Source organism: Triticum dicoccoides, chromosome 6B (assembly GCF_002162155.2).
Source record: "Triticum dicoccoides isolate Atlit2015 ecotype Zavitan chromosome 6B, WEW_v2.0, whole genome shotgun sequence".
NCBI lineage: Eukaryota > Viridiplantae > Streptophyta > Magnoliopsida > Poales > Poaceae > Triticum > Triticum dicoccoides.
The window spans coordinates 667723887-667745187 of NC_041391.1; the positions used below are offsets into that span (position 1 = coordinate 667723887).

At 47.0% G+C, this 21301-nt stretch overlaps 1 protein-coding gene across 1 annotated transcript in view; it reads left to right on the forward strand.

Annotated features, from left to right (window-relative positions):
- The window catches only part of LOC119325112 (disease resistance protein Pik-2-like), a 7802-nt gene extending 1234 nt beyond the window's left edge, over positions 1 to 6568 (forward strand). Inside the window, exon 2 of the mRNA XM_037598854.1 lies at positions 4456 to 6568. Within this exon, the coding sequence (XP_037454751.1) occupies positions 4456 to 6475 (2020 nt within the window). The 3' untranslated portion in view covers positions 6476 to 6568. The remainder of the gene's footprint in view (positions 1 to 4455) is intronic.
- The last annotated feature ends 14733 nt before the right edge of the window (positions 6569 to 21301 follow it).

The window sequence follows — 21301 nt, forward strand, 5'->3', positions numbered from 1 at the left end:
GCCGGAGGACGCCGCCGGGCTAAGCCCGGGGGTCGACGGCGGTGGCGGGGGATCTCCTCTCTCGCGCGTTTCCGGGGTGGGGCGGACCGCAAGGCGTGTGGTGGCGCGACTGACCTGGGATCTGCGGCGCGGCGGATGGCTGCAGGCGGCAGGAGGCCGGCCCGTCCTCGGACGGCGACGGCTTGGCGCGGCAGAGGCCAGGGCTGCGGGCGCTGCGGATGGCCCTTCGGGCGGCGGCAGCGGTGGCTGCGGTCTGCGGCGGTCGGCTTGGCTGCGGCGGCATGCATGCTGCATTCAGATCGGCGACGGCGGCGTGGAGGGCCTGCTGGTCTCGTCGGCGGCACCTCCGATCAGATCTGTTCTGACCGGTGCAGCCGGCGGTGGTGGTCATCTCTTCCGTCATAGGTGGTCGGCCTGAGGCTGGGTGTTCGGATCTCGGGATCCGTCATCTGGCACCAGCTGTGAGTCGGGGAGACGTAGTTGCTGGTGAAAACCGAGCTGACGGCGGGCGATGGCGGCGTTCCACGTCGTTACCTTGATGAAGGCATCGTCTTGTGACTACCGTCGACCCAGTCGTATTGCTTCAGGGGAAACCCTAGGATCTGGTGTTCCAGACCGGATGATGGCGGCACTCCGATGTCGTTTCTCTCTTGGGAGCATCGTTTTGTGGAGCAGCGCTGGAAGTCAGAGGCAGGAGGTGGAGCGGTTTCGTCTTGCACGGAGCTTCGGTGGAGATGTCAAGTCATGCCTGACCGACAGGTGCTACGCTTGGTCATGCCTGGTCGGTAGGTGCTACGCACGACAGAACCACCAAGGGCTTCAAGCTGTGTCGGCTGGTGGTACTTGGCAGCATGGCGCTGAGGTGTATCAGTGGCGACCGCGACGTGTTCAGCTGTTTGCGCGCAGGGAGGAGGTGTCGTTGGGCGCCGTGGTGGCGTCGACGATAGCTGGACCGAGTAAGGTTGATGCATCAGTACAGTTCTGAAGATGGAGCGGTGGTAGTTGGCCGTGGCAGCCTCTAAGAGCACGCCGGACCAGTGTGTGCCCCACACCCGGCAAGTGGCTAGGTTGGGGTCTCAAGTCTTAGATGTTAGGCTTGGCTGCGATGTCTGTTTGGTATAAGGCTTGGATGCGATATCATTAACTGGATAGGTGTAGCGACAGTTTGTTGTTTAGACGGCGGCTTTAGTCTTATTGTTGTATGACTTTGTAAGGTCTTACGAAAATAATTAATAAAGTGGCCGTATGCATCGCCCAGATGCAGAGGCCGGGGTCATCCTTCTTTTCTAAAAATAATATTATAGTAGCATATTGTACATGGTAGAGATACATGAGCTAACTACAGAGATTACAAAATAAAGTCTAAAATAAACAAGCAAATCTTCGAGATCTTCAAACTCTTCCTTCTTTCATGACACAATCTTGTACTTTTTTTAAGACAACCGTATGAACATAACAAAAGTATCAAACCACAGACCTGTAAATACCAATGAGGGTTCTCCCATTGTTTTAATTTGAGCCGCAATGCCAAGGCTATGTGCACGCACACCGCCATTAAAGTAATCAACCAACATCGGCAAAAGTACCAACACCAATATTCCAGGGACAAAGAGCCGAACAACCAGGTCGACGTCGTTGAGAGCCGAGAGTATGAATCACCATTGTCGAGGACGTAGCAGTCGGGACTGACATCGCAAGGACAATCCTCCTCGCGGCGACCATGAGAAAAAAATTCCAAAACCGATCTGGCGAAGCAAGATCTGAAGGACCATACCTAGAAAAAATTATTCTTCCAACACCACCATTGACATAGGGAAAAAGATCTCGTCGTCGAAGGAAGGGATGAAGGTTATTTATTGTAGACGACTACCTATTTATTGCACCCCAGGACTCCCCTCCCCCGTGCAGCGGCGCCGCCCCGCACCGGGGAGCCCCCGCCCTCCTCCTACAGCCGTGCCTCACCTTCTCTCCCCTCCGCCGCCATCGCCCGGGGCGTCACAGGGCAAAGCCCTTGTGGCGTGGCGGCGGTGGCGGTTTTCTCCTCGGATCTCGATCTGGTTGGGAGGCGGCGCTCCTTTCCGGCCAGATCGGCGGCGACATGGATGTGATGCGGCGGCGGCGGTGGAGGATGGCACCAGCAACGACGGATCTAGCCTTGACTCAGTCGGGCTATTTCGTTGTTCTACCGATCTCAATCGCCGTCAGCGGTGCACTGTTCCTGGACTTGATTTGCAATAAGAGGATGTCTGGGGCGCCGGCCCTAGGCTTGGTGGTGGTGGCCTTCTTCTTCGTCGGAGTTGGTCGACCGACTGGCTGTGCACTTGCATGGTCATGGCGGCGGAGGTCGCAGTGGCCGGCGGCTTGGCCGGTCGGCGGCAGCGGAACATGGCCGGTGGCAGCGGCAATGTTCTGTCTGGATCCCAGGGCGGCGGCCCTGGATGGTGGCGGCCGGTGAAGCTAGGGCTTCCCGCGGTGGCATGGCGTGGTGTAGTCCCTGTTCAATGCGGATCTCTGACGGCGATCTGATCTACGGATTGGTTTGGATCAGAGACGGTGGCGAGCACGCGGGATCCATCTCGGCGGCTCTCGCGGCTTGGCGAGGCGGGGTGGGAGCCCTCCTCCTAGGCTCCAGTGGTGGCACAATCAGGCAGTGGCCGGTGCGCCAGGGCTCCTACGATGACACTGTTGTTGCGGTTGGTCGCCGGATTTAGGCAGCTAGATCTGGGGCTTTGAAGGCGGTCGAGACGATGCACAGGTTGTCGGGTGGACTACTTGGGACGGATCCGAGTGAAAACTTGGTCTTCGGTCGATGGCCGGAGCCTGTGATGACGATGCCCTTATCATCGTTTCCTTCATGAAGGCATCATCGAGGTGAAGCTCCCAGCTCCACTCAATACCTCTGGGGGAAACCCTAGATCAGCTGATCGGATGTTGGCGGCAATCATTTGTCGTTACCCCCTTGGGGGTGACATTCTTGGAGGTGCACTCAATCTTGCGGGACCAGCGGACGGCTTCTTTGGTGGAGCGGTGCTTCATCCTACACATTGATGGTGACGGATCTCGACGGCATGGCGCAGTGCAGATTCGGTGTTCGATGTGCGAGGATGGACTCACGCATGAGGACGATGCTGCCTGGCGTCATGGTGGCGTCGATGGCAGAGAGACATGGCACGGTAGATGACATAGTACAGCTCTGAAGATGGATTGGTGGCAGGTGGCTGCGGCGGCCTCATACCCGGCAGGCGTCCTGGTTGAGGAATGCGCCGGACTGGTAGATGCCCCATACCCGGCAGGCGTCCTGGTTGGGACCGCAGGTCTTAAATGTTTAGGTTTGGCTGCAAGGTCTGTTTGGTATTAGGCCCAGACTATCAGCATCCTTTCATTAACTGAATAGGAGTAGCGACAGATGTTGCCTAGACGGTGGCTTTACTCTTACTGTTGTATGACTTTGTAAGTTCTTGTGTGAACAATTAATAAAGTGGCCGCATGCATCGTCCAGATGCAGAGGCCGGGGGTCCTCCTCCATTTTCAGAAGAAAAAAAACATGAAAGCTTATAAAAAGTTCATAATTACTAAAACAATAGAAATTAGATAGATAGGTAGTTTTATAAATTTCCTATAAATCTCACCATAACTTGGGAGAGGGCGGGTTGCAGTGGACCTTGCCCCTTGAATAGTTTACAATAGGTCCCATCTAGTCTGATTATACAAGATTGATCAACATATGTATCAAAGTTCTCACAGTAAAAATAGGTTAATACTACTGCACATAAAACAACTGAGGTCTGAGGAGGTGGGTCCAAACTGTTACAACATCTTCAAAATTAGCACGAACCGGTCAAACTTGTAAAGCGTATGCAAAACTGGTCGAAATCGTGGTGGTTTTTACACGTGGCACCATTTTTCTTACACGCGAGTTGCTATATGTCGAGTGTTATTATCTCTAAAAACATTTTTTAATACATCGTACTACTCCTTGGGAGGTGTAATATTAATCTAATCGTATGGTTACCTATTGAGAAATTTAGATTCTTGGTTATTAGTCAGGGTAGCATCCGCTAGTTAACCGTATTTAGTTGGTGAGAGAACGTGTTTGGCACTGTTTTATTACCGATTTGCAAGTTTTCTAGTAGGCTAGGAGTTACTAAAAAGTCTATCTAAAGGGGTGAGTAAAAGTTCTTCAGGTTGTTTGTGTATTTGTTTCGCAATAAGTCGATCGTGGTGTGTTCTATATAGTGCACAAAAATTAGATTTAAAAATCACGTGAAAACTATATTATTTTTAATGACATTCTTAGTTGCTATTTTCAAATCAATGATTTAATAATCTCCTAACTTATTGGTGCCAAGTTCAAAAATAAGTTTGAATAAACATCCTGCAAATATATTACATGTCCCAAGAAATAACCGTTCTTCATGTTTATAGCTTTAACATATATATCTGTGATAAATCTAGGTACCTTATTGTGATCGACGATGTTTGGACCGAAGTAGCATGGAATTCAATCCGATCCATGTTACCAGATAATGACCTCGGCAGTATAATCATTGTGACTACTCGGATAGAAACTGTGGCCAAAGCATGTAGCTGTGCTCATGATGATTACATCCATCCTATAGCGCCCCTCAATGAAGATAACTCCAAGAAGTTATTCCTCAGAAGTACTTTTGGCTCCATAAATGCCTCCTGCCCCGAGGATCTGGAAGATTCTATGGTAAAAGTTCTAAAAAAATGTGGTGGACTGCCATTGGCCATTGTAAGCATTGGCAGCCTTTTGGCAGGCTACAGATCTCCTGAAAGCAAATATATGTGGGAAACAGTTCTGAAATCACTTGGTTCACATATAGATAACCACCCTACCCTTGAGGGGATGAGACGGATAATCACACTTAGCTACGACCACCTACCTCATCACCTCAAGAGTTGCATGATGTATCTTAGCATATTCCCAGAGGACTTTTTGATTGCCAAGGATAGGCTGTTGAGGAGATGGATTGCCGAAGGATTGGTTGCTGAGAAGCGGGGGTTGACCCTAATGGAGATTGCAGAAGGCTACTTCAATGAGTTGGTGAGTAGAAGCATGATTGATCGGGCTGCAGATAGAGTGACCGATACTGATGGGAGGGAGCAGATGTGTCGTGTCCACGACATGATGCTTGAGGTCATGGTGTCCAAATCCCTTGAGGCTAACTTTGTAAGCCTGTTAGGTGAGGCGTACGAAGGGATGCCGTATGATAGGGTTCGCCGCCTCTCCATCCATGGTGGAGTAGAGGCATCCAGCAAAATGGCAGAGGATCATGGAAGGAAAAATAAAATCAAAGGGATGAATGTAAAACATGTCCGATCACTTAGTATGTTTGCACTTGATGGGCACAAGTTGCTTAATCAGCTAGATGAGTTCACCTTGCTGAGGGTACTTGATCTGGAAAAGTGCACGGGCCTAGGAAAAAGGCAAATGGATGATATCTGCAGAATGTACCTTCTAAGGTTCTTGAATTTGAAAGGAACAGATGTCAGTGTGGTTCCTTCCAAAATTGATCAGCTAGAGCATTTGCAGACACTTGATGTACGTGCCACACGCCTTGAAGATCTACCAAAAACTGTGACAAATCTGGAGAAACTTGAGAGCCTGCTGTACTCCAACAAGGATAGATACTGGGATTTCCATTGGGAAGCGCCAAAGGGCCTAAGAAAAATGAAGGCTCTACGGAAGGTGAATAATTTGACCGTCAGATCCAACATTGATGTTATTGAGGAGATCGGCGAGCTAGAACAATTGCAAGAATTAGATATCTCTGTTATACCAGAGATTGATGAGGCTCATCAGGACAAGCTTGACGAGTCACTGAGTAGGTTATACTCCCTCCGATGCCTTAACCTTCAAATTGTTACTAATACAGAGTGGAAGAAGAACTTTCTGCAGAACCTCAAGTCAACGCCACCACGGCTCCTGAGATACGTTAGGTTGTGTGGTACCCTCCAAGGAAAGACAGGTGTCCTTGGTGTACCTACGTTGACTGACTGGGTTAGTAAACTGACTAATCTTGTTGAGTTTGCCATAGCTTGGGCACATCTTCGTGGTGACACCCTATTCGACGTCCTGTCTAAGCTGCCCAACCTGAAGACCCTGACCCTCGAGATAAGCTTCCATTCTGAAAAGAAGATAGTTGCACGCACTAGCCATAAATTTCCGGCGCTGACGGAACTGAGAATGGACGGTGTTCGTAGTGTTCCTGAAGTTTACGAATTTGAGAAAGGATGCATGCAAAATCTGGAGACCATTTTTCTTTCTTTCGGTTGCTACAAGCAGAGAATTGTCGGAATCGAGCACTTGACCAACCTTAAAGAGGTGCAGCTCACCGGTACGAAAGAAAACCAAACAATGGTGGATACATTGAAGGAGCTAGAGGAAGAGAATGCCAGGCGTGAGCGCAATGGTTCCAACCTGTTGAGAGTGAAAGTGAGATATGAGTGATGAAGACCCTGCCTAGCTACCTGCCGCAGGATCGTGTCCTTGAATTTGTTTGTTTGGTTAGTTGTTTCACTAGAGTTATTCAAAACTTTTCGTTATGATGTTGTTCTGTACTGTTTTTTTTAATCTTATCATGTAGCTGGAGTACTCAGCACGCGGTTTAATACTTGTATTCATTCTGTTAAATCATCACCATCCTTCTAATAAAGATGGACACGACTTGGATCGAATAGACCAGCTTGCTTCGGAACTGCTGTGTTCTCGACTTTACTTATCCATTGCGCTTCGAGTTCAAAGTTCAAATTAAAAATCACAAGCTCGCTTACCATCAAAAAGACCTCCAATAAAATGGCAAGTTGCCTCGAAAGCTTCCGCCTACCCATAACGGGCCTCCTTTTTGCTACACAGATGCACCAGCAGTCACAGTTGCCACCGCAACAGCCGCAGGGACAGGTACAAGAAACTAGCATCACTGTATACAAATGGCGTCAATTAAATCCTGACAGAGGTAGTATTATTGTAGGTTTCAAAGCAGAAATTTTGAAAAAATAAATAGAAGTTTCAAAGCAGAAGAATGTGTCAAAGGAAGTAACATGCAAACTCTCCTGCTTATTCAGTTGTTGACAAAAAAGTTAAATGAATCCAATGCATATCTTTTGAATTTGAATATAGTTTGAAACTTTGAAGCACTAGATGTCTAGATACTAATGACCCCGCATGGTTTTTCTATTGGCGTCGCCCACTGGCGACCACCTCCCTCGCCTGGCCAGCCTTGAGGAGCGTTCATGTCCAGTCGGTTACTAGCACCATGCGTCCCGGACGGGTCGGCGTCTCCGCGAGGTCTGACTCCGCTCAGTGCCCCGTAGCTCGACGAGGTACACGCTGCCGACGTCGCCGTGGCACACCCGCTAGCTTCAGGAGCCTGAGTGGCCCAGGCTGAGCCGGGACTCGCGCACCTCGGCCGCTCGGGTCGTCAGGGGCGTCTTTGCTACTGTCCGTGTCGGCTCCACCATGCCAGCCGGAGTCCCCACGCGCGCGGCCACGCTCTTGCCCCAGCGGCCAGCGCGTGCGTTGGCGAGATCCTGACATCCGTGCTGTACTGGTCATCGAAGCAAGACTATATTTTATACCCCTACTGTAGGCTTTTATTAAGACCTATAGGTTTGATAATCGCCGTTTGATGCTTCGCGCCATGCTTTATAATTCCCGCCATGCACAGATCTCCGTGAGAGCTGCCAGCCGCTATGCGGTGCTGAGCGTAGGTTCGACCGCACCATGGTTCCGTTCAATATTTTCGGGTTCGACGGAGTGCGTCTTCTGCGCGTCGACAACAAGCTGCCCATGGGCACGTGCCTGCTGTCCAATGAGACGGTGCGCGACGCGTGCCGCGGCGACGGACGGCTGTGGTACACGAGAACTCAGTTCACCTAAAGCGAAGGCCAGTGCGGCGCGTGTCTCCAGTGTTGACTACATGCATCTCCGACGGCGGCTGCCGTGGCTCTCGTCGTGCACGAAGCAGAATACATGCGGGATGGGCTGGAGCCCAGCGCCGGCGTCGCCAGGGAAATCATGGAGCGGCGTCGTGCCCACCTATGTTTTCTACTTTGTAAAGCTCTCTTTAGGGAAAAGTCTAAAAAAAACCTTAAATTCGTACCCAAAGTCTGAAACCAACCCTAACCTCTGAATCCCTGAATTGGTCACCCTGTCCTCTCCAATCCCAGTTTATCCCAGCCCTTTACGTGTTTGTGTGAGATGGGATTGAGTGCATGGCACAAAGAAGGGGAAAGGCCTGCCAACAAGGACTGGCTGTGGGCCTCGTAGGTCCCTCATAAAGCCCAAAACGAACCCACCTCCCTCCCCTGTTTCTCACCTGACGCTGCCCCTTATTCCGGTTTTCATCCCCTTCCTCGCAGCAGCAATGGCGGCCGGTGGCGGTTGATCGCTAGAACGCAAGAAGATCGAGGCGGCCGGAAAAATCGCTGGTAATCTCCTTCCTCTTTCTGCCCATCTTGTCATAGTTGCGTCTCCCAGCGCTGATTGTCTCTGGTTAGGGTTTTTGATTAGGAAAAGTGAGGGTTCTTAGGGTGTTTAGTGAGTTAAATTTGGATTTCATCTTGCATTCAGTTTGGATGTGTTGTATCAGCCGTTGATTTTTGTCAACAATTGTGTGGCAATGCAGGTTAGGGTTCGTATTTTCATCATGGATCCATGCGACATACTGAATGTGAGGTATCACTTTGGTGGCCAATTTGTTTGGATGGGACCTAACTTAGACTATGTTGGAGGAGATGAGGCAATGTCACAGATAGAAAGGGACAAGTTGTCTCTGCCAGAACTGAAAGGGTTTCTTGGTGATCATGTTCCTGTCAAACAAAGTATGAAAATATACTTCCTGTTGCCTGGTAGAGAACTAGTGGATGGGTTGTTTTTTCTGTGTGATGATGCTGGCTGCATGAAAATGTCTGAATGCATAACTGAAGGAGGAATTGCTGATGTTTACGTGGAGAATACAAGAAAATAGAGAGAAATGTGAGAAGTGGACTTCTAGTCCAATTTTCCTTTGTTGGATATAATTGATTTTCCAACAGCAAGCACAAACTGATGCTAACATCAGGGCAAGCCAGCAGAATGGCAGCAGAGGAAAAGAACATGCCCAAGCAGGACCAAGTGTAGGGAAGAGGAAGGCTCCTAAAAAGCAGAATTCTTTGGTGGCAGCAAGAATGCAAGATACAGTAACCTACAGTTCCTAGCACGCAAATTCTGCTTTTTGTCGCTCCAAGATATCCAGCAGCAGACTTCTTTGGTGGCACGCAGTCGCATTGCCTCGCCGGCTGGTACGCCATCGGGTTCTCCGGGCACCGGCGACCTAGCTACTGCCCTGCGACGGCGCCCTCTGCCTGAGTACGTCCAGCTGGAGGAGGAGGCCATCGTCGACTGCTGCGCCGCCGCTGGCTCTGCCGCCGCCCGCCAACCCTCCTCGAGTAGCTGGATCCGCCGCCGCCGCCCGCCCGCCGCCACCGCGGCCAGCCCGCCCGCCCGCCGCCGCCGCCACCTGCAGTTCTTATTTGCCACACCCGCCGCTACTTAACTGAATATTGAAAGGGGGCAGCGACAGTCAAACTTGTGTCTGATTAAAACCATAATCCGTGCCACGTCAGCAATCCTGGTGCACAAATGAGCTTTTAGCATAAATCAACCAGGATTGGCTGGGATTAGAAAGGACAGGGTGAAGAATTCAGGGATTCAGAGGTGAAGGTCGTTTTCAGACTTTGAGTACGAGGTCAAGGTTTTTTTTAGACTTTTCCCCTCTCTTTATAGTCTTCTTTTGGAATAGCTCTCTTAATAAACTGACAAAGGACAAACCATTCGAAAAAGATAAACAAACTATGCTCACGGTGAATAATATAACAAATTGAATGGAATAGAAAGATGGTCCATTAGTCTAACCTTCGTATCTAAAGCTTGGATGCAGAATCATTTGAGCTAAGAATAGTTCTTTCATGTGAGATTATCTCCTAGAACATGCATATGAATCAACTGAGAAGTGGCTTAAATGTAGAGCTGAGAAGAAGTGTCTTAGTTATGGAAAGCCATCAGTGTTGAATGGTCTAGCATTTATCGCCAACAGAGACATTTAAGCAACTGGCTATAACACAATGACAAGAAGAGCCTGTTTGTACAAATACAATCAAGAGTCCAATATTCTAGGTTGCAAAGCAAAATGACTAGCAGGATACATAAGCAATAGCAATGCCCTAAACCTATTTAGGCCAACTCTAACCGATCCCCTATCCGGTGCTAGAGGAGTAAAATTGCGGTTTTCCTGTATAACCGGGACCTAGCCGAACCCCTAAAACCCATAAAGAAGGATAACTTATCCTCCAACGCATATACAACGCCTATATTTACTCCGCCGCTACAGCTTGGAGGAAAATATCCCCTCCCCTCCGTTGCCTCACCCACCCCACTTCCGCGCGACATCTATGTTGGCGCCATCCTTCCCGCCTCCGCCGGCCACCACTTGACACCGCGGACGCTCCGTAGGCCCCACCGCGGTCGAGGGTCGGGAACTAGGGTAGAGGGTTGTGGATCGTCGAGCGGACGAGGGTCGTCAACTAGCTAGGGTCGAGGGGTCGAGGATTGCCGAGGGGTCGAGAGGTGGCATAGTGTCAAAGTATTGTAGAAATCCATGGCTTCATCATTAGCCCGAAATAACCGAGGCATGATGGTACGAATTTCTCCAAAGTTGTTTTGGAATGGAGTCCCGGATAGGATGATCCGCCTTTTGGTACGAATTTCAGCAAAGGCCTTCCAAATAGCGATATTCGGAAGTCTCTTGCTGTACTTTGTACCAAAAAGCGAATTATCTTATCTGAGACTCCGTTCCAAAACAACTTTGGAGAGCTTCGTACCATCATGTGCCTGTTACTTTCGCCTAATGATGAAGACATGGTTTTGTTTGAATCCTTTGACACTACACAAACGTCGGACAATCATGAGAGAGAGGCGGTCAATATACCCCCTCTCCGATAACTTCGAAGAGGGGGGGGTCGATATATATACCCCCTCGCTGATAACATTTTTTTCTATGTATATGTCGTCATTGTCGATATACCCCCTCTCGGATAACTTCGACATGAGGGGGGGTCGATATATATACCCCCTCCCCGATAACATTTTTTTCTATGTATATGTCGTTGTTGTCGATATACCCCCTCCCCGATAACTTTGCTATATCCATCTCTAATGTTTGTATATTAATTGTCATGTTGTAATATTTGTAGAAACTATGGATCATCAAAGAGACTTCGGTCAAGAAGAGATATTGGGGGACATAATCCGCGACGGAGGTGATGTAGTCTTGCCGTTTCTCAACGACATCGAAGAAGGTCTGCAAGGAGAGGAAGAAGGTTGCATTGATCGAACAATGGAGGAGGGTCATGATCGTGATGGTGGCTCCGGCGACCGTGATGATGGCTCCAGTGACCGAACGAAGTCAGGATCAGCTGTTGCAAAGTCCGGCGAGGTGTGTGTGTGTGTGTGTGTGTGTGTATGTGTGTGTGTGTCTATATATATATATATATATATATATATATATATATATATATATAAAGCATGTGTTGACTAGCTAATTGTGCATTAATTGTTTTGGTATGTACATATATTAATTCTTCTTTCTTCTTTTATATAGCCCTCTGGATCAAGCAATACTTCAGTAAAGAAACGAGGCCCAAAGAAAAAGTTGCGCCCGGATGAAAGGTTCACGATCACAGAAATCGCGCGCGATGGCCAACCAATTAAACCCCTCCGGACTAAGGAAGCATTTTCTGCTCGGTGCGGGGTTCTTGTTAGGGACATGATCCCGATCAGCATCGAGCTATGGAATGAACCTAAGAAGGAAGAGCTTCTTCAAGTTTCTTTTGTCGAAGATAGATAGAAAGAAGATCTTTGGAAAGCGCTGAAGGTAAATTTCACCCTACCGGAAGAGGAGGATCTGGAGAATCCAGTTATAGAGCCATTGATCAAGTCCTATGCTCTCAAGAAGATGGCAGATCTATTCAGGAGGTGGAAGAATGAGTTGAAAACAACGTATGTCGACCAAGACAAGACTCCAGAATTCACCGGCCGATTTGAGAAGATAAGAAATCACTGGCCCGCATTTGTGGCCAACAAGACATCGGAGAGGAGTAAGAAGATGTCAGCGACTAACAAGATAAATGCTGCAAAGAAGGAGCATTACCATTGCATGGGGTCATGTGGCTACCTCAAAGCCCGGCCGTTGTGGGACAAGGCTGAGCAGGACCTGATTGCTAAAGGGGTCAAACCAGAGACATTGCACTTGCCAGACCGTTGTAGGACTTGGTTCTTCGGGGCTGGTGGAACATTGGACCCTGAAATAGGGAAGTGCTGCTAGACGGACGAGCAACGTGAAACACCCGTCACGAAGCTTCGAAAAGCAATCAACAATGTGCGGGAAGGGAAGTTCATTCCTGACAGAGAGAACGACAAGCTCACAAGGGCCCTCGGGAATCCTAAGCACCCTGGACGAACACGAGGCACACCAGGCTCCATTGCGTGGAAGGTTGGGTTTCCCGACGCAGGAGGTTACAAAACCCAAGAGAGGAGGAGGAAAGTGCAGCAGAGCGAACTGCAGGAGCTTAAGGCAAGGGTAAGAAAGCTAGAGGAACGAGATGCTGAGAACCAGCAGCTGTGAGATCCTGCCCAAGATGCTACCCCAGAAGCTACCCCGCCATCTCAGCGAAGAAGCAGCGTGGCTTCCACCGAGCTCGTTCAGCAGCCTGACTTGACGGGTCCTAGCTACCCCCGTGGATTTTATCACGGATTCACACCAGTGCCACCTTATGACGCAATGGGATCAGCTCAAAGTCAAGGCGGCTGTCGGCTCTGTGTTCCCTCCTTCACCCGGAGCAACTTTTCATTGTCGTCTGATTCCACAAGGCTATGCTGTTGTGATGATGGATGAAATAACGGAGGGATTTCAGGAGCTCCAGCTTGACCACCCTACAGGTGATGGGGAGACTCAACTGGGTCTTGCTATGCATACTCCGTGTCTATGGCGGAAGGAGCACATCAAGCTTCTGAACTTCACGGCTCCTGCTAGTCAGCTGGGCACTCCGCCTCCTCCGCCTTCTCCTCCTCCTCCGGTGAGTGATCAGGGCACTCCGCCTCCTGCTCCGGCGTGTGAGGGCGGCAGTACTCCGCCTCCTTCTCCGCCTGCTCCGGCCCGTTCGAGCAGCCCGCCTCCTCCTTCGCTGCCTCGTAAGCGACGACAAAACACAGACGCCGCCGCTCCGGCGCGTCGTAGCAGTCCTCCTTCGGCTGCTCCGCCTCTTAACCAACAAAAGAAGACAGCCGCAGCCGCTCCGGCTGCTCCGGCGTCTAGTAGTACAGCCAGAGGCGGGAGGCAATACAGATACGATCCATCGTCTCTCAAGCCTCTAGAACGGGAGGCAGTACAGCCAGAAGCAGAACGAAGAAAAGGGAAACAAATTCTCCAGCTTGGTGAAATAGCAAAGCAATCGTGCCCCCCGCTCAATGTGTCTAGCGATATCGTCGCTAATCTTCCGGGGTGCTGCCCGGTACCAATCCTGAAGATTACATGGCCGACGACGATGCAATAATTTTTGGAACAATGGAGGTGGACACATTAAGATTCGAGCACGGGAAGCCTCTCGTCAGACCTGGTACTTCCCTAACAACGATGATGTGAAGATTCCATGATTGGTACATGGACATCTGCAGGAAGTCTGGGAAAAATACTTTATCACTATCGGTTAAAGAGGAGCACGACCTCGTTGGAATTGATCTGTTGTTAGTTCCATATGAGGAGTTATTCTAGTTTTACAATCAAAAGGCCCTCGATAAAACAATCATCACTTGCTACTGTCTGTAAGTACTACTTCTGTGTAATTAGTTAAGTCTCTATATATAGCTCATCTCTTTCATTGCATGTATATATAATTATCCTCACTATATTATGCAGATTGAAGATCGCTGAATTGAAGAAAAGACAAGTAGGTGATATTGGGTTCATTAACACAAATCTCATGGATGAATGGAGTGTTAAACATGATGCCAGACAAACTGAGGCCAAGTTGCTCGCATCGTTACTTCGAAATCAAAACAAAGCTACAATACTCTTTCCTTACGAATACAAGTGAGTGTTACTGTCTTGTGCATATTCGGTTTCCCTTATTACTCGAGGTTATAGTAATGTAATTGATGGGTTATGCATGCATGCGCGGGTTCCACTTTATTCTGCTAGAGATTAAGCTTGAGCAGGGACTAGTAACCATCATAGACTCCAAACAAAAAAATCTGGAGGAGTATGCGACCATGACTAAAATGCTCGAGAAGTAAGTTCAATCGATCATTATCGCACCATATCGGCAACTTTGTTCATTTCCTGATATCAAGTAATTGTTTTCTTTGTCTGGCAGGGTTTGGAAAAAGTTCACCGCACAAGCTCCGGGACTACCGGCGCAACTGCGATTTGACCACCCGAAATTAAGTACTAGCTACTAGCTAGTTCCGCGCATCTCCCATTGATACTAGCTAGTTTCATCAATACCATTTAGCACTCTTGCTTATCAGTTTGATTGACCTCTATTTCTTGTAAAGTGGTTCTGGCAGGAACCCGGGAATGATTTGTGTGGATACTATATTTGCGAGTTCATCCCCCACACCACCTGTGAGCGGGGCTACTCTAAACAACAATATGAAGTGCGTAAGCAATAATATTCACAATCTTATTTTATTACCATCATTTGTGTTCAGTTTCATTCATATATATGTATTGACCCCCTTCTTGAAATTAGATGTGGCAGAGCGGGATGAACTCCTACCGCAAGATCGCATACGAGCAATTCAAGAGGAATTGATGGGATTCTTTCTTGACCACGTCATCGACAAACACGGAGAATACCATATGGAAGTTGAGTTCAGATGTAGGGGACGTAAGAGATCTTATATTGTATGTGTGTGTGTGTGTGTGTGTGTGTGTGTGTGTGTGTGTGTATAGCCAGTAGCGTCGGATAGATATACGAAAACTTGTTGTTCGACCAATCTATCAGAGAAGGAGAGGTCGATCACTTCTCTCTGTGTATATATGTTCATGACGATCTTCTGTACTAATGGTTTCCTTCATTTGCTTACTAGCTAGCTAGCGTGTCGGGTCCTCTCTATATGTAGCGTCGACCAAGCACGGAGATAAGAGAGGACACTCCTCTCTATTAGCTAGCTAACACAATCTATGAAACCCCTAAATTAACCATACAAAACCCCCCAAAAAACCCAAACCCTCCCCCCCCCTTCAGGAAAAAAAAACCCAGCCCCTGAACTGCTGACGCGTGTAAGCCTTTTGGTCCTGGTTGGTGGCACCAACCGGGACAAAAGGTCCCCCTACCTGGGCAAGCCGCTCCGGCCACGTGGAGCCCTATCTGTCCCAGTTCCCGATCGAATCAGGACTGAAGGTAGAGGGCTTTAGTTACGACCTTTTAGTCCCGGTTCGGGAACCGGGAAAAATGGCCCTCACAAACCGGTTCGAATGGCCCTTTTTCTACTAGTGAACCTTCTTGATTATGCAAAGCCATCAGTCCTACCATTTATATCTACACAAGACATACTTAAGAAACTGACTATAACCAAATGAGGAGAAGAGCCATTAACACCGAAGCAATCAACAATCTAATATTATGGATTCCAAAATTCATGTTAGCCAACAGCAACATCAGAAAGCACATTGCATATTCCTAAGATATGAGCAGAGATTGGAACCATAATCCTGGTTAGCAAAGGGCATGACAATCCCTATTATCAAAGAGAAAAAATGATACACTTTTTATCATTGCCAATTACGTAGTGTCTTGCATCCTCCAGAAAGACCAGTGCCACATTTCCTATATATTGATAGTGAAGGAAATATGCCCTAGAGGCAATAATAAAGTTATTATTTATTTCCTTATTTCATGATAAATGTTTATTATTCATGCTAGAATTGTATTAACCGGGAACATAATACATGTGTGAATACATAGACAAACATAGTGTCACTAGTATGCCTCTACTTGATTAGCTTGTTGATCAAAGATGGTTGTGTTTCCTATCCATAGACATGAGATGTCATTTGATTAACGGGGTCACATCATTAGAAGAATGATGTGATTGACTTGACCCATTCCGTTAGCTTAGCACTTGATCGTTTAGTATGTTGCTATTGCTTTCTTCATGACTTATACATGTTCCTATGACTATGACATTATGCAACTCCCATTTACCGGAGGAACACTTTGTGTGCTACCAAACGTCACAACATAACTGGGTGATTATAAAGGAGCTCTACAGGTGTCTCCGAAGGTACATGTTGAGTTGGCGTATTTCGAGATTAGGATTTGTCACTCCGATTGTCGGAGAGGTATCTCTGGGCCCTCTCGGTAATGCACATCACTATAAGCCTTGCAAGAAATGTGGCTAATGAGTTAGTTGCGGGATGATGCATTACGTAACGAGTAAAGAGACTTGCCGGTAACAAGATTGAACTAGGTATTAAGATACCGACGATCGAATCTCGGTCAAGGAACATACCGATGACAAAGGGAACAACGTATGTTGTTATGCGGTTTGACAGATAAAGATCTTCGTAGAATATGTAGGAGCCAATATGAGCATCCAGGTTCCACTATTGGTTATTGACCGGAGACGTGTCTCGGTCATGTCTACACAGTTCTCGAATCCGTAGGGTCCGCACGCTTAAAGTTAGATGATGGTTATATTATGAGTTTATGTATTTTGATGTAACGAAGGTAGTTCAGAGTCCCGGATGAGATCGGGGACATGACGAGGAGTCTCGAAATGGTCGAGACGTAAAGATCGATATATTGGACGACTATATTTGGACATCGGAAAGGTTTTGAGTGATTCGCGTATTTTCGGGGGTACCGGGGAGTTACGGGAATACGAGGAAGAAGCAATGGGCCTCATGGGCCAAGTGATGGAAGAGAGGAGACAGGGCACGCAGCCCCCCTAGCCCAAACCGAATTGGACTAGGGGGACGGCCCCCCTTTCCTCCTTTTCATCCCTCTCCTTCCTTCTCCTTCTCCTTCCCTTCCTTCCCCTCTCCTAGTTGGACAAGGAAAGGAGGGAGTCCTACTCCCGGTGGGAGTAGGACTCCTCCTGGCGCGCCCCTCCTGGTCGGCCGCCCCCTCCCCCCTTGCTCCTTTATATACGAGGGCAGGGGGGCACCTCTAGACACAACAACAATTGACCTCTTGATCTCTTAGCCGTGTGCGGTGCCCTCCTCCACCATAGTCCTCGATAATATTGTAGCGGTGCTTAGGCGAAGCCCTGCGACAGTAGAACATCAAGATAGTCACCACGCCGTCGTGCTGACGGAACTCTTCCCCGACATTCTGCTGGATCGGAGTCCGGGGATCGTCATCGAGCTGAACGTGTGCTAGACCTCGGAGGTGCCATAGTTTCGGTGCTTGATCTGTCGGGCCGTGAAGACGTACGACTACATCAACCGCGTTGTTCTAACGCTTCCGCTTTCGGTCTATGAGGGTATGTGGACAACACTCTCCCCTCTTGTTGCTATGCATCACCATGATCTTGCGTGTGCGTAGGAAATTTTTTGAAATTACTACGTTCCCCAACAGTGGCATCTGAGCCTGGTTTTATGCGTAGATGTTATATGCACGAGTAGAACACAAGTGAGTTGTGGGCGATACAAGTCATACTGCTTACCAGCATGTCATACTTTGGTTCGGCGGTATTGTTGGATGAAGCGGCCCAGACCGATATTACGCGTACGCTTACGCGAGACTGGTTCTACCGACGTGCTTCGCACACAGGTGGCTGGCGGGTGTCTGTTTCTCCAACTTTAGTTGAACCGAGTGTGGCTACGCCCGGTCCTTGCGAAGGTTAAAACAGCACTAACTTGACGAACTATCGTTGTGGTTTTGATGCGTAGGTAAGAACGGTTTTTTCTCAGCCCGTAGCAGCCACGTAAAATTTACAACAACAAAGTAGAGGACGTCTAACTTGTTTTTGCAAGGCATGTTGTGATGTGATATGGTCAAGACATGATGCTATATTTTATTGTATGAGATGATCATGTTTTGTAACCGAAGTTATCGGCAACTAGCAGGAGCCATATGGTTGTCGCTTTATTGTATGAAATGCAAACACCCTATAATTGCTTTACTTTATCACTAAGCGGTAGCGATAGTCGTAGAAGCAATAGATGGCGTAAACGACAACGATGCTACGATGGAGATCAAGGTGTCGCGCCGGTGACGATGGTGATCACGGCGGTGCTTCGGAGATGGAGATCACAAGCACAAGACGATGATGGCCATATCATATCACTTATATTGGTTGCATGTGATGTTTATCCTTTATGCATCTTATCTTGCTTTGATTGACGGTAGCATTTTAAGATAATCTCTCACTAATTATCAAGAAGTGTTCTCCCTGAGTATGCACCGTTGCGAAAGTTCCTCGTGTTGAGACACCACGTGATGATCAGGTGTGATAGGCTCTATGTTCAAATACAACGAGTGCAAAACAGTTGCACACGCAGAATACTCAGGTTAAACTTGACGAGCCTAGCATATACAGATATGGCCTCGGAACACAGAGACCGAAAGGTCGAACGTGAATCATATAGTAGATATGATCAACATAATGATGTTCACCATTGAAAACTACTCCATCTCACGTGATGATCGGACATGGTTTAGTTGATTTGGATCACGTGATCACTTAGATGACTAGAGAGATGTCTGTCTAAGTGGGAGTTCTTAAGTAATATGATTAATTGAACTTAAATTTATCATGAACTTAGTCCTGGTAATATTTTGCAAATTATGTTGTAGATCAATAGCTCGCGTTGCTGCTTTCATATGTTTATTTTTGATATGTTCCTAGAGAAAATTGTGTTGAAAGATGTTAGTAGCAATGATGCGGATTGGATTCATGATCTGAGGTTTATCCTCATTGCTGCACAGAAGAATTATGTCCTTAATGCACCGCTAGGTGACAGACCTATTGCAGGAGCAGATGCAGACGTTATGAACGTTTGGCTAGCTCAATATGATGACTACTTGATAGTTTAGTGCACCATGCTTAACGGCTTAGAATCGGGAGTTCCAAGATGTTTTGAACGTCATGGACCATATGAGATGTTTCAGGAATTGAAGTTAATATTTCAAGCAAATACCCGAGTTGAGAGATATCAAGTCTCCAACAAGTTCTATAGCTAAAAGATGGAGGAAAATTGCTCAACTAGTGAGCATGTGCTCAGATTGTCTGGGTACTACAATCGCTTGAATCAAGTGGGAGTTAATCTTCCAGATAAGGTAGTGATTGACAAAGTTCTCTAGTCACCATCACCAAGTTCTTAGAACTTCATGATGAACTATAGTATGAAAGGGATGACGAAAACGATTCCCGAGCTCTTCGTGATGTTGAAATCGACGAAGGTAGAAATCAAGAAAGAGCATCAAGTGTTGATGATTGACAAGACCACTAGTTTCAAGAGAAGGGCAAAGGGAAAGAAAGGGAACTTCAAGTAGAATGACAAGCAAGTTGTCACTCCTGCGAAGAAGCCCAAAGCTGGACCAAAGCCTGAAACTGAGTGCTTACACTGCAAAGGAAATGGCCACTGGAAGCGGAAATGCCCAGAATATTTGGTGGATAAGAAGGATGGCAAATTGAACAAGGGTATATTTGATATACAGGTTATTGATGTGTGCCTTACTAGTGTTTATAGTAGCCCATGAGTATTTGATACTTGTTCGGTTGCTAAGATTAGTAACTCGAAACAGGAGTTACATAATAAATAGAGACTAGTTGAAGGGGAAGTGACGATGAGTGTTGGAAGTAGTTCCAAGATTGATATGATCATCATCACACACTCCCTATATTTTCGAGATTAGTGTTAAACCTAAATAAATGTTATTTGGTGTTTGCGTTGAGCATAAATATGATAAGATCATGTTTATTGCGATACGATTATTCATCTAAGATAGGGAATAAATTGTTATTATGTTTACATGAATAAAACCTTCTATGGTCATACACCCAATGGTGATGGTTTATTGAATCTTGATCATAGTGATACACATATTCATAATGTTGATGCCAAAAGATGCAAAGTTAATAATGATAGTGCAACTTATTTGTGGCACTGCCGTTTGGGTCATATCGGTGTAAAGCGCATGAAAAAACTCCATAAAGATGGATTTTCGGAATCACTTGGTTATGAATCATTTGATGCTTGTGAACCGTGCCTTTTGGGCAAGATGACTAAAACTCCGTTCTCCGGAACAATGGAACGAGCTACTAACTTGTTGGAAATAATACATATCAATGTATGTGGTCCAATGAGTATTGATGCTCGTGGTGGGTATCATTATTTTCTGACCTTCACAGATGATTTGAGCAGGTATGCGTATATCTACTTAATGAAGCACAAGTCTGAAACATTTGAAAAGTTCAAAGAATTTCAGAGTGAAGTGGAGAATCATCGTAACAAGAAAATAAAGATTCTACAATCTGATCGTAGAGAAAAATATTTGAGTTACGAGTTTGGCCTTCATTTTAAACAATGTGGAATAGTTTCATAGTTCACGCCACATGGAACACCACAGCGTAATGGTGTGTCAGAACGACGTAACGGCACTTTATTGGATATGGTGTGATCTATGATGTATCTTACCGATTTACCACTATCATTTTTGGGTTTATGCATTAGAGATAGCTGCATTCACTTTAAATAGGGCACCATCTAAATTCGTTGAGACGACACCGTATGAACTATGGTTTAGCAGTAAACCTAAGCTGTCGTTTCTTAAAGTTTGGAGTTGCGATGCTTATGTGAAAAAGGTTTCAACCTGATAAGCTCGAACCCAAATCGGAGAAGTGTGTCTTCATAGAATACCCAAAGGAAACTATTGGGTACACCTTCTATCACAGATCCGAAGGCAAAACATTCGTTGCTAAGAATGGATCCTTTCTAGAGAAGGAGTTTCTCTCGAAAGAAGTGAGTGGGAGAAAAGTAGAAACTTGATGAGGTAATAGTACCTTCTCCCGAATTGGAAACTAGTTCATCACTGAAATCAGTTCTAGTGATGCCTACACCAATTAGTGAGGAAGCTAATGATGATGATCATGAAACTTCAGATCAAGTTACTACCGAACCTCGTAGGTCAATCAGAGTAAGATCCACACCAGAGTGGTACGGTAATCCTATTCTGGAAGTCATGTTACTAGACCATGATAAACCTACGAACTATGAGGAAGCGGTGA